Source organism: Chrysochloris asiatica, unplaced genomic scaffold (genome assembly GCF_000296735.1).
Source record: "Chrysochloris asiatica unplaced genomic scaffold, ChrAsi1.0 scaffold00048, whole genome shotgun sequence".
NCBI classification, from domain to species: Eukaryota; Metazoa; Chordata; class Mammalia; order Afrosoricida; family Chrysochloridae; genus Chrysochloris; species Chrysochloris asiatica.
Genome location: NW_006408566.1, coordinates 18,033,880 through 18,047,768, shown reverse-complemented (window position 1 = coordinate 18,047,768; position 13,889 = coordinate 18,033,880). Strand labels below are relative to the sequence as shown.

The 13,889-nt window shown below is 43.0% G+C and overlaps 1 protein-coding gene across 3 annotated transcripts in view; it reads left to right on the top strand.

Annotated features, from left to right (window-relative positions):
• FGGY (FGGY carbohydrate kinase domain containing) overlaps positions 1-13,889 on the top strand; it is a 677,880-nt gene that overhangs the window by 539,418 nt on the left and 124,573 nt on the right. For all 3 annotated transcript variants that reach the window (XM_006862488.1, XM_006862487.1, XM_006862486.1), the window contains 2 exons: positions 1,024-1,144; positions 9,633-9,727. In XM_006862488.1, coding sequence (XP_006862550.1) covers positions 1,024-1,144; positions 9,633-9,727 — 216 coding nt within the window. The remainder of the gene's footprint in view (positions 1-1,023; positions 1,145-9,632; positions 9,728-13,889) is intronic.

Sequence of the window (13,889 nt, the reverse complement as noted above, 5' to 3'; positions counted from 1 at the left end):
TGGTTTGTAATCCTTATATAAAATTAATTTTTGAACTTCCAGTTCTTGAACTTCCAAACAAAGTATGATTTTTAGCTATTCAAATGTCCTAGATTAATCTAAAGAATTTTGTGTTAAAATTCACCTTGAGAGCTAAGGCAATGCCTTCTTCTCAAGCATCCAAAGTTTTTATTGAGTTTAGTATACTTAGCAAGACAAATATTAGGATAATGCATTATAGGAAGATAATAGGGCACTGGGAAGGGAATGGAAATAGGGAAGTCCTGAGTCAACCAGACCATGTGATTTTCCATCATTAAGGACTGACTGGGAATGGATTCTGGCTCCAGAAACCTCATTATTAGAGAACCGCTACCTAGGAATCTACTAGAACTCCTGGTGTGTTGCTGTAGTCAGTTCAAACCTACTAGCTGCTCCTTGGTCTATATGAATCAGACTGGATGGCACTTAACAACTTAGCAAATCTAGTTTCAGGTGACAAGAAAACTAATTCCAGCCCTTTGAAGCCTGAAACCTTGTGCCTCACCTTTGAGAGACTTGTTTGCATGCCTTCTCCAAAGTTCAAACATCTGTAGTGTGAATTCAGTAAAGGAAGACTGACTGGGAATCACTGACTTGATTAATTCCTGAAAACTGTTGCAAATCATTCTATTCCAAGTACTTAATGGAAGGCTTGGGCCACCATAGACATGTACTAAATATTTGTTTGAATGAACGGTGTTAATATTAACTCTGTTAGCATTGTCCATTGTTTTTGTCAAGACTGTGTCACTACTGATAGAAGCAAATAGTGTAGTGGTGAAGAGGACTTGGAGTCAAGCTAGCCCGTGTTGGAATTCCCACCCTCCAACTTAATTAGCTGTGTGACGCTAAGCACCATGATCTCTCTGGGTCTCGGTTTCTGAAATAGTGTACATAAAGCTCTAAGGGCAGTGTCTGGCACTAGGTCAACACTGTACATGTTCAATGCCCTTTACTATTTTTGCTGTACTCATGATGCTATCTTGTGCCTTTTCTTCTAAGTTTGGAACCCGTCACATTATAGAGGCTATGGAAGCAGCGGGACACTCTATCAGTACACTTTTCCTGTGTGGGGGCCTGAGCAAGAATTCCCTTTTTGTGCAAATGCATGCAGACATTACTGGTAAGTCTGGGGAGGAAGAGAGAAGGCCATTGTGGATTTGGCAGCAAATGGGCATGGCTGAGCTCTGGGCAGGTAGTGCGCCAAATTATTTTGGATTTCTGTGTTTAAAAGTTGTGCTTTTTTTTTTTTCTTGATGAGAAAAATGACTTCTATGTATGTCTAACTATTGAAATGAGCTAAGAGAAGTCAACAGGAGCTAGAGCCCAATACAGGCATTTACTCAACAGTTTCAAGTATCTCTTCTGATCCAGGCATTGTGGGGAGTATTGAAGATACAGAGATGAGGAAGACATGATCACTGTGCCCAGGAAACCACAATCTATTGAGAGGGGCAAGCAGACATATTAAATGTAGTATGGCAAGAGCTCAGAGTGAGCCCAGCACAGCAATTATGGAGACACGGTAGGCCCTTCAACCAGTCTTGAAGTATTTGGGAGAAAGTGTTATCAGAGCCATATTAAAGAAAAAGTGCTGAACCCAGATGCTGTGTGGGAACTGTGGGTCTGGCTGCAGATTAGGGATTTGAGCTCCTAAATCTTGAGACCCTATGATTCCTTCTCAGTTCGTTAGAATCAAGGATCATGGTGCAAATGGAGAGAATCCAGAGTAATCAGCCAAGTATGGGCAGACAGCAGAAGACAGGATCCTCAGTAGAGTCCCCTAAGCCCAAGGAAGAAGCCCCAATGACAGGAGGTTTGTTGGTGTCACAAAAGTTGGCCTGGACTTCTGTCCCTCTGAGCCAGGTGCTCTCACCCCTCCTGTACCTTTCTGTCCCCCTGATTCCTAAGGACCCATCCCAAAGTGACCAGGTACCAGGGTCACACAAAGGCAGAGAGGAAGGAGAATTGGACCTGGCCCCTAGCCCCACTCTAAATGAGAAGAGACACCTGACTCTGGCCTCCATTCATGACACCCCCTTGCTATCTCCCATCCTCTGAGTGCCTTACTTCTAACAGCTGGGTGGGCCAATGTCTCTGGCCCTCCCATTGTGTTATCCCCTCGTTTTCTCTATCCATGGCCATGCCTGTGGCGGCTTCCTACAGGTGAGAGTGTTACCGAATATGATGGATATTGTTTATACTCCATAGCAAGATGAAACCAAATAAGTTAATTTTCCCTGTCTTAGAGGTAGGTGGACTGAGACACAAGGCAGATGACCCTATGGAAAGGCACACAGTCTAAGGATAAATATCTCAGGACATGGGGTATGAAATGTGCTATATTATTAAGCAGGTGCCCACTGTGTGTTCGTATTATTCACTTGCTCTCCTTTCAATGCTCACACACCAGGAAAAGATAGGACTGAAGCCCTCATCTTATAGACAAAGAAACTGAAGACCAGGGAGCTAAATTAAACTATTTAAAGTCAAACCGCCAGTGAGGGCAGGACCAATATTACAATCCACAGATGTCTAGACCCAACATCTCCGTTCTTTCCTCTACACTAGGTTGCTGCCAAGTTTGTAACCATTTGATGATGGTCTTTCTTTCCTAAGGCCTCCAATACCTATGGAAGTTTGCCCTTCTGAGGCAGACAGAGGAAATGGATAAAAAAGGGAGCCCGGATTACATTATCAGTTTCTTGAGAAGTAAAGAACGTAACCACATTTCGTCTGACTCAATGGCATGGAACAATAACAAGAACAATGACAATATTTTATCTAAAAATCAGTTAGGCGCTGACCCCTGTGGCTCAGTTTTAAGCCAAACAATAGATCAAAAAAGTCTATAGGGTAAATAACAACATTAGTGAGGTAGGCACATCTTAGAATAATCAACCATTTGAAACCAAAAGGTCAGCATTTGCCCTAGAGTTTTGGATAGAGTTGAGAAAGAGGGAGGCCTGGAGATGAGAAACACAAGGAGGAAGTGGGATGAGTCATATTGCATTGTGAGGATTGCAGTCAACAAGATGAAACAAACTGTGTGTGTATTGTTGACTAGAAACCTGATTTGCTCTGTAAAGCGTCACCCAATTCATACACACACACTGTTTTTTTAATTTTGAAAAAAAAAAAAAAAAAAATCAGTTGACTGATTCAGACAAGACTCCATTTAAAATGTGACCTGTGACTTTCCAATTTCTAGTTTTCCAGTAGGAGCCCTGGTGGAACACTGGCTCAATGCTCAGCTTCGAAAACCCCTCTGAGGGAAGTTCTCAGACACAATGAGTCACTATGAGCCGAAATCAACTCAGTGGCTTCTAATGACAATTGTCAAAAAGAAGTCCCTCCTGAATGCAGGAGGCAAAATGAAAATCAGTTTTGGGAAGCATATTATATTAGCCAAGGGGGTAGGAAATAGGCCCCTCAACCCCAGAGCCAGGCTGCTATTGAGTGACCCAGGGCACTGATTCTAAACCACGGCTGGCTCCAGCCTCCTTTGTGAAATGGGCCACAGTCCAGGCCTTACCACCCCTGAGCTGACTCAGAAGCAGGGAGGGGAGGGCGGGTGGGCAGTGGCTTCACATAAAGTTCTGCTTTGGAGACTGTTCTCCGCCAGGCCTTTCAATGGAAGGCTGTTAATCGTTATTTGGATTCCGATTGAAACTGGACCCTTTTGTCTCTAACTATGGACCAGTTACAGTTCTGGACAAAGGGACCCTTTCTTAGGCCTGGAATTCCTCTTCCTTTGGAAGCCTGTGACTGACAAGCGATGGCAAAGTGCATCTGCCTTTAAATGCTTTGGGTTCTGCTAAATTCAGTAATGAGTCAGATAAAATACTTGAGATTCCAGGCAAAGTTGCTCTCTTCCTCTCCTTTACCCAGTACTCAGAGAAAAGAACATATCTGCATGTGTTGCTGCAAAAAGCACATACAGAACAGCAGGTAACATCCTTGGTACTTTAAACATTGTAGTTGTTCTAGTTTTCTTTTAAAGAAAGGTTTAGAGAGAACCCTAGACCCAGTTCATGAATCGCAGGCATACATATGAAAATGAAAAGTGCAGGGAACACAGAGGATTCTTTGGAAACAACAGAAGACCAGCTTTGTGGCATTGGTTGCTTTACCTCTCTGAATCTCCGTTCTCTCTTTTGGAAAATGGAGATAATATGATCTCCTTAGTATGCACTGAGTTGAGGAATAAATGCTCCCAAGGTTGTAAGCACCCTACTCTGTCTGCCTCACAGGAGGTATTCAATGAATGGTAGTTTACATTGTCTGTCCAGGCAGCCTCAGGCCAAAAAAGGAGGAGGTATGTTTGAAAAAAAAAGAGGGGGGCAGTTTAATATGTTGTAAGTAATCTTTGCCGTTTTGGGAACAGCTTGCTCCATGCAAGCAGGGCAATGAGGCATTGCCAACTTGAGAAATTCCTCTACATAGGAAGAAGGGCCTCTGTGTATCTCAGCCCCTTAGTTTACTGTGGTTTCAAGAAAGAGTTGGTGTGCACTAAATAATTGTGCACTAACAGGTTCCCCTCACTGACTGGGGAGCTAAATGTTCCTTCTAAATTTGGTTTTTGGTTTTTCATTTTTTCATGCTGACCATTAGAATGGGGGTTTCCCACTTCCTATTATTCACTGTTTTAATCATTTGTTCATCCATTTATTCCCTTGAAAACAATCACTGAGCTTGGCATGGGGATGCAAAGAAGAACAATGATGTTCTGCCAAGAATTCATTACAAAGCACACAAAAAAGTGTTCTCTGTGCTCGGACTGCTCTCTGGAGAGAGGACGGGCAGGGGACCCAGAGAATGAGGGGTCTGTGCCAATCAGGGTCGAGCAGAGAGGAGATGGCACACTCAAACTGCATTAATTGGAGGAAAAGTTGAATAAACAGTCCATTTACAGAGGTATGAGTAAGTTGTAGACTCCCTGGATAGTGCAAACAATTAACATAAAGCTAAGTCCTGGTGTGGCCACTCGACAAATAAGGTTCTCCATGGAAACCCTATAGAGGGTTAAAGTTAAGGAATCTGAATCTACCCAGAGGTGTCTCAGAACAAAGACTTGGAGATCTGCTTTTGAGACTCAACCATTGGAAACCCTGTGGAGCACAGTTCTACACATGGGGCCACCAGGAATCAGAGCAACTGACACTGGGTGCACAAGGTGTACAGGTGACTAGGTAGTAGGACCCTGGAGCTACTAACAGTATTGACACCCCTATGTCTGTGAGGGTGAGTCAGGGAACAGTAATGTAACTCAAGACTGAAAGCACTCACTACATTAACAGGACTGTCTGACAGGTGCTTAGTCAAGGATACTACCAAAAAGGTTTCAGATGTGGTCCCTATCAGCCAGTCTCCCAAGGCACAGAGCAGGACTGAAGACAGGAGGGAATCTAAGGAGGAATTAGCAGATGTCCAGTCACAGGTTAGTTCCACCAAGAGTGATCCAAACTCACTGCCAGCAAGTCTGTTCCAACTCATAGTGGCCCTGTGTGGGGTTTGAGACTAAATCTTTAGGGGAGCAGACAGTCTCACCTTTCCCCTGTGAAGCAACTGGTGAGTTAGAACCAACCACCTTGTCGTTAGCAGCCCAATGCCTAACCCACAGCTCTACCAGGGCTCCTTCTAAGGGTGACAGATGCAAAGGAAGACCAGAGATCTGAAGACTTCAGGGGTAAACTTCAAGTAAAGAAACAGCTACTGCTAATGCGGGGCTTCCTGTGAACCAAGCATCGCTCTAAGTGTGTTGTTTATATTGACTGATATAAGTGCCTTATTTATATCAACATTTTTACCCCTCACAACCATCTCTGTGAGATAGGTGGAATTTTAACTGCATTTTTCAGATGAGGAACCTGAGGCATGGAGAGGTTGAGTAATTTGCCCAGGATCACACAGCTAAGTCAGTGAGGCAGCCAGCACTCAAACCTGGCAATCTGGCACCAGAAAGCATTGGGGTACAACTTGAGAACTAATACTGGATTCACCAGGTTCAACTGGAACTCTGGTTCCCAAGGGGAAAGGTCCGTCAGTAGCTCCTCCCTGAGTTAGAACTAGTGAACCTGTTGACAAGCTAAGGAGGAGGTGGGAGGAGAATGGAATTTGGACATTCTATCTCCTAATAGGCTCCATATCCATGGGAAGTCACACCGACGTAGGTGCAATTCCATTGCAGCCCACAGTGTGGTCTGTCTTGACCATCCCCCACATCCTCTATACCACCTATCCAGTTTCTGGTCCAGGAGAAGTGCATATTGAAAGACTTCACTCACCATCAGTATTAATTCTAGTAACAGCAGCCACCATCTTGTGGGATTACCATAGGCCAGAAAATGTACTAAGCACTATATATGCATTCTCTCATTTATCTTCACAAAAGATCTATCGGGAATATATTAATTATCCTCATTCATGTTTTACAGTTGGAGAAACTGAGGCTAAAAGGGTTTCAGTGACTTGTTGAAGGTTACAGAGCTAGTAGAACCCGGAAGCAAAACCAGGTCAGAGCTTTCCATACTGCAGGGCTAGCACTTGAGACTTTTCCTATGTGCAGTGAGGACTCTAGGGTCCATTAATCCCCTGGAGTTTATATGGGAGTTCTATGCCCCATCCTCTGTGTCTTAGATGGCTGGAGCAACTGACCAAGCCCTGGATCAAAAGGAGGGGGTCGGAGGTAGTAAGAATGTAGGGGAGGGGCCACTAGGGAAGTCTATCCAGAAAACACTAGAAGAAACATCAAAAATTGGGAAAAATAATTATTTGAGTAGAGGAAGATCTTATGGATCTGGCCACAAAGCTTACTGTGTGGAGTTTGTTGTCATCTCCTGATTGGCAGTTACATACACATGTATGTGTACATGTATATATGTGTGTGTGTGTGTGTGTTTATATATAAATATATACAATTTTGTTGTTAAGTTCTATCCAATCAGTTCCAACCTACAGCGACCCTGTATAGGATTTCTGAGGGGTGGCTGATGAGCTTAAACTGCTGACCTTGTGGTTTCAATGGCTTTGCAGTCCAGCACATTAACCTACAGCACCACACCAGGACTCCAATATATATAATAGTTTTAAGCAAATAACACACTCATTGTTCATTTTTTGTAAACCACATAGTCCTCTCACATATGTATATATATATAGACAATGAATAAGGAATATCAGAGAAGGATTGATGCATATGAATTATGGTGTTGGTAAAGAATATTGAATATGCCAGAGACTGCCAGAAAAAAAAAACAAATCTGCCTTGGAAGAGGGACAGCCAGATTGCTCCTTACAAGTGAGGATGGAGTAACTTCTCAAGGACTTTGGGCATGTCATTAGGAGGGATAGACCCTAATGGAGAAGAACATTGTGCTTGATAAAAATAGAAAGTCAGCAAGCAGAGGGAGACTTTCAATGCCCCTCACCAAGATGGACTGACACAGTGACTGCAAGAGTGGGTTCAAACGTAACAGTGATTGTGAGGATGGTGGAGGACCAGGCTGGATTTTCTTCCTGTGTACATGGGGTCACTGTGAACTGAACTGACAAGATGGCACCTAATATACATTTCAATCATGTGCTATCTGTCAGTGGAGGCTTTGTGTTGGCAGAATGGTGAGCAGTTTTAGTGGCACTTCCAGACTAAGGTATACTAGGAACAATGGCCAGACAATCGACTTCTAAAAATTGCCCAGTGATTCACAGACAGTTATGGAGATGGTACAGGACAGACAGCATCTTCCCCATGAGTTAGGGGCCAACTTTTGATGACAACTAACAACAATTGCTGTACTTGTTAAGTCCTATCAAGTCGGTTCCATAGTGACCCTCTACAGGATTTCCAAGGAACAGCTGGTGTGTTTGAACTGCTGACCTTGTGGTTAGCAGTCCACTGCTGCCCCTGCAGCACCATACCGCAATAGCCATAGATATAAACGTGTTGATTGCCATCAAATAGATTCCAACTCCTGGGGCCCCCATGTATGCAGAGTAGAATTGCTCCATAGAATTTGCAAAGCTATGATGTTTTGGAAGCAGCTCACCAAGCATGTCTTTTGAGCTACTCTGGATGGATTTGAACTGCTAAATGTTGGCTAGTTATTGAGTGCATAACTGTTTGCACCATCCAGGGACTCCATATAAAGACGTATGCTGTTGTTATGTGCCGTCAAGTCCATCCTGATTCACAAAGACTCATAGTGATAGAGCAGAAGTCTCTGATAGGATTTCCCAGGCTGTGATCCTTACAGATGGCCATGACTTTTCTCTTATGGAGCAGTTGGTGAGTTCAAACCACTGACTTTTTGGTTAGCAGTTGAGTGCTTAACCACTTAGCCACTGTACCAACAGGACTCATCATATAAAGACTTAAATCCTGAATTATTTCAATTCCTCCTGATCCCCCAGCCCTTGAATTTGCTATGGAGTGCTCCTCCTTGCCTCCTGGGAATGTACTCATCCTGTTGAATCCTCATCTCTACTCTATCACAGTGGGGATGATCACCTCCCTGGAAATTTGTTTGTTTGTTTGTTTGTTTGTTTCATCAGACACTTTGTGAGTATTTACCATGCCCTAGGAGTCCTGGTGTGGTGCTGTAGGATAAGCACTAAACTGCTAACCTCCAGGTGGGTGATTCAAATCTGCCAGCTTCTTGAAAACTTTTTTATAGGATTGCTATGAGTCTAAACCAATTCAACAGCACTTAACAACAACAACATGTCCTGGGTACCGTTATAAATGCCAGAGACACCGCAGTGGACAAAACAAAATCCTTACCTTTTCTGGTGCTTATTTTCTAGCAGGAGAGACAATACACATGATTGTGAAAAAGTGCAACACAGTGTTAGATAGTAATCAGGAAACAGAAAGGGACAGAAGGGGTGTTGCGGCAAGTTGTCGTTTCAAATTGCATCACCAGGAAGGCCTAGTGGAAGGGGATATTTGAGCAAAGGCTTGAAGGAGGGTGAGGGAGCGGACATGTGGACATCCAGGAGGAAGTGTTCCAGACAGAAGGAACAAAAGCAAGGTCCCTGAAACATAGTCAAGGAAAAGCAAGAAAGCCAGGGTAATTGGCTAGGAGGAGAGCAGAGAAGTTTAGGCTGGGGACAGTGAAGTCAAGATTCTGTACTTGGACAGAGATGGGAAGCCACTGAAGGGATTAATCACGCAGTTCTTCTTCCCTGTTCTTAATGCATCTCAGTTAGAGAACCAACCCTCGGCCTGGCCTTTCCCTCTTTCTCATCCTTCTCCCCGTTGAGGACTACAGAACAACACTGAGTACAGCAAAGCACTTAATAAAATATTTGTTGAACTGAACTTGAACCAAAAGGCCGGTAGCCGCTAATAGAAGCCTGGGAAACCTGGGCAAGAATGTTTCATGAGTTGATATATATGGTGTTGATTCCCATAGGGGCTTGGCTTCTGTGCCAACAGTAAAATCTTTTAGCACCAGATAATCGCAAGGCATGGGGAACTGCATGGGGGTGGCAGGGGTTGCCTGCTGCTACCTTGACATCAGGTGTTTCTGCTGCTGGGGTTACTTGCTGGCTCCCCACACTGCGCCTGACTCTGCTCCATAACTGAGGTGTGCCCTTGTCTTGTGCAGGCATGCCCGTGGTCCTGTCGCAAGAGGTGGAGTCTGTTCTTGTGGGCGCTGCTATTCTGGGTGCCTGTGCCTCGGGGGATTTCACTTCTGTACAGGTATGTGAGGACTTAGGGGCAGGCTGTGGTCCCTCCCCTGTCTGAAGCTGTCCTTTCTCTTGACAGCAGCTTACATCTTGCAAAACACACATAGGATATAATTAAGAAATGATAGGTTCCCGCCAGGGAAAGCACAAATGCTTCTAGTCCCAGAATATTTACTGCTGTTTGCATTTCTCTTGGCCTCTGTTGGTGTTGGTGGCTCTGTTTTTCTGTTGGTTCCCCCGCCTCACTGCTCCCTCCACCCCCGTTTAAAATAGCTCTTAAATTGTTTCTCCAAATATTTCCCCAGATCACTTTTCTTTAAGCAAGTGACACAGGCGAGGCACAAAACAGAAGTCTTTTACACAGATTTCAGACTTTTAGTTGCTTATTTTGAGCCCAAGTTTGCCAAGGAGCTCTGGTAGCATAGTGGTTATAAATCGGGCTGCAAAGCTTAAGGTCGGCAGTTTGAAACTGCCAGCTGTTCCACGGGAGAAAGATGAGGCTTTCTGCTCCCGTAAAGAGTTATAGCCTCGGAAACCCTGTACAGGGTTGCTCAACAACTCCACAGCACATAACCAACCAACCAAGTTTGCCAAGTCCATTTGAGCCCTCTATTTAACAGACACAAAGGAAAATGTTAGTTTAGTGTTTGTTTTGTTTTGTTTTAAGAGGAATTAAAAGGGAAAATAAGGAACAAGATATAGGAAGAAGGAAATCATTTGGTGGCTGTGATTGAGCATATAATCTAAATCTGAACTTCCTAGCAGGCAAGACAAAAAAGAGCACAGGATCAATTGCATAATTCTCCTTTTCAAAAAAGAGGAAGCATACTAGGTTTTTTGGTGTGTGGAAGACAAACTTTTCTGACCACCAAATTGCAAAAGACATTTCACACATGAGCTTCTGTAGAGAGGTTCTGAGTGGCAAAAATGATAGTATTAGTAACAGCTTTGTGGAAAAGTTAAGAAGCAGTATAGAGAAGAGACTCAGAGCACTGGCTCTGGACTCAGACTCCTGCATTCAAATCCTAGCGTGACTGTTTACTAGCTACATGCCTTACCACACTGCTCTATGCTTCCATTTCTTTTTAATAAAAATTGATAGTGCTTTCTGTGCATTGTTGTTGTTATGTTGTCAAGTGCCGTTCAGTCGTTTACGACCCATAGTGCGACCCTGTATAGGGTTTCTGAGGAGCAGCTGGTGAGTTTGAACCACTGACCTTGCAGTTGAAACAGCTTTGCAGTCTGCACATTAGCCCACAGCGCCACACCAGGACTCCTTCTGTGGATTTTGTTGTTGTTGTTGTTAAGTGCCGTTGAGTCGGTTCCGACCCATAGCGACCCTGTAACAGGGTTTCCGAGGGTGTAAATCTTTACGGGAGTAGAAAGCCTCATCTTTCTCCCGCGGAGCAGCTGGTAGTTTCGAACCGCTGACCTTAAGGTTCGCAGCCCGATTCGTAACCACTACGCTACCAGAGGGGTGCCTTTAATTCCAGCAACAATTAGCCCCATTTCACAAATGAGGAACCCAAGACACAAAGAAGTTAATACCTTGCTCTAAGTTGAAACAGTAGATAAATGCTAAAACAAAACAAAAAAACAACAACAACAAAACAAAACAAAAAACAAAATCCATTGCCTTCCAGTCGATTCTGACTCATAAGACAAAGTGGAATTGCTCCCTAGGATTTCCAAGGTTGCAATTCTTACCTGAAGCAGACCTTCTCATTTGTCTCCCACAAAGCTGCTGATAGGTTTGAACCACCAACCTTTGGGTTTACAGTCCAAAGCTTAACCTTCTGTGACACCAGGGGGGAATCTAGCTCCTGATTCTAGACTGAAAGCTCAAGAGATGTTTGTTCAGCTGAGTTTCAGAGAAGTTAAATATTTACTTGCCCAACACCTCCTAGGATTAGAAGCCCAAGTTTTCCACTCACTCACCCAGAAGTTGGAGTTCTATTTATTGTGACCCTCTTATATATCAGGAAAGGCTCTTGGGTGGTGCTGATAGTTTGCGCTTGGCTACTAACATAACCAGTTAGAACCCACCCAGCAGCACTGCAGAAGAAAGACCTGGTGATTTGTTCCTGTAAAGACTGCAGTCAAGACAATCCTAGGGAACCATTCTACTCTGTACCATATGAGTCAGAATTGACTTGACTCCAAGGCATTAGTTTTGGTATGAAACTAGGACTGTTCTAGGTGTTTTCCATATGATCTTCCTGATACAACAACCTTGCATGGGCAACAGACATTGGGAAACAGAGATTGAGAAAGATTAAAAACAAACAAACAAAAAACGTATGGGTGCATTGTCAGAAATGGACAGATGAAAAAATCTGATTTCAAAATCTGTTCTTATTGCACCACACCTAAGCCTCTGAAGTTGATGCCTATGAATGATCTCTTCCAAGAAATTGAATCCATTAATGAATGCTTAAGGATCTGAACTGAAGTTTTACACATCGATGGTAGAGATGAATTCTTGACTTTTTCTGGATATTCTTAAGTATTCTCTTAGAAACATCACATGCTGATGTTTATTGTTGAAATGCCAATAACTTATCATTTGTTCTTTTCAAGTCTCAACCTGCAATAATGTTCTTACAACTAAATGCCTGGCCTTTCCTGGGATAAATTGTAATAGCGAAAATAAAACAGCCAGGATGCTTACTGAGGCCCTACGTATCTTACCTTATTTAATCTTGACAATCTCCCTGTGGGATAGATATTTTTATCTTCATATTACATATGAGAAAACCAAAGTTCAGAGACATTTTAAATAATTTGCCCAGGCCACAGAGTAAGGTACAGAACCAGAAATTAAAGTTTTTCTGGGGCCATTTTCTATGATGAGTCTCAGTGTTTTTCTAATTCACTATCTTTTTTTCTCTGAACATATTTTTTGACTTCTCAAATGTTCAAAGGTGTATTTTCTTAAAGGAAATTCCATCTGCCACAAATTAAGAAATAGTCATTATGATTTATGGCATGTTAGTGTTGTTGTTGTGAATTGTCATCAAGTCAGTTCCGACCCATAGTGACCCAGTATAGGGTTTCCGAGGAGCAACTGGTGAGCTTGAACCACCGGCCTTACAGTTCAAAGTGACTTTGCAATCCAGCACATTAACCCACAGCGCCACACCAGGACTTCATTGTTGTGTTAAGTGCCCTTCAGTCTATTCCAATTCACAGTGACCCTGTATAGGATTTCTGAAAGTGACTGGTAGGTTTGAACTGTCAGCCTTGTGGTTAACAGTCCAGTGCTTATCTTAAAGTGCCACATCAAGACCCACACTTCATAGGTACCTTACAAAATCAGGTTTCTACTTCACTAACATGCTTCACTAAACAGAAACTTGAATTTAATTCCAAATTCTGGAATTGAACCTAAAATTTGGTAGATCAGATATTAGAATGGGTGACTTGATCAGAATCCAGGCTTACAGCATTTTAAAGTCAAACTCATGCCTCCAGTTCAATCCAAGGAAGTCTGTGCCTTTGCTGATATTTTTTAGGAGGAAATATAATCTGGTAGGCATTGCAGGGTGGTGCAAATGGTTAAGTGCTTGGTAACTAACTGTAGAGTTGACAGTTCTAACCCACCCAGAGGCCCCAGAGAAGACAGGCTTGGTGATCTGATCTTAAAAGGCCTACTCAGTTCTCCTCTGCCCATGTAGGGTGTACAGTAGTTGGAATCGATTTGGTGGTGACTGATTTGGTATGGTGATCTAGTATAGGGAATCCCTTGCTGAGAGAAGACTAAGATCTTATCTGTCATTTTTTTACCTGATGAAATCAGGTAATCATAGCCAACCTCCATGAGTGCTTGCTTATATCCTCAGAAAATGCCACCTTCCCTCTCAAAATTGCTGGTTTTAATTTCTTTCTTTTAAAAGAAAATTAAAATTAGAATAATAATCACTCATGTAGGAAGTTAAAATGAAGATCAAAAATGAATAAATAAATAAATAAACCCTACTACCACCAAGTCGATTCTGACTCACAGCGAATGTAAATCTTTATGGGAGTAGAAAGCCTCATCTTTCTCCTGAGGAACAGTTGGTGAGTTTGAACTGACAACCTTATGATTAGCAGTCCAGGTGCTTATCCTGGTCTCTAAAAACTACACTGACCTCCTTGACTCCCTGGCATATCCATATCATTCTTCTGATTAT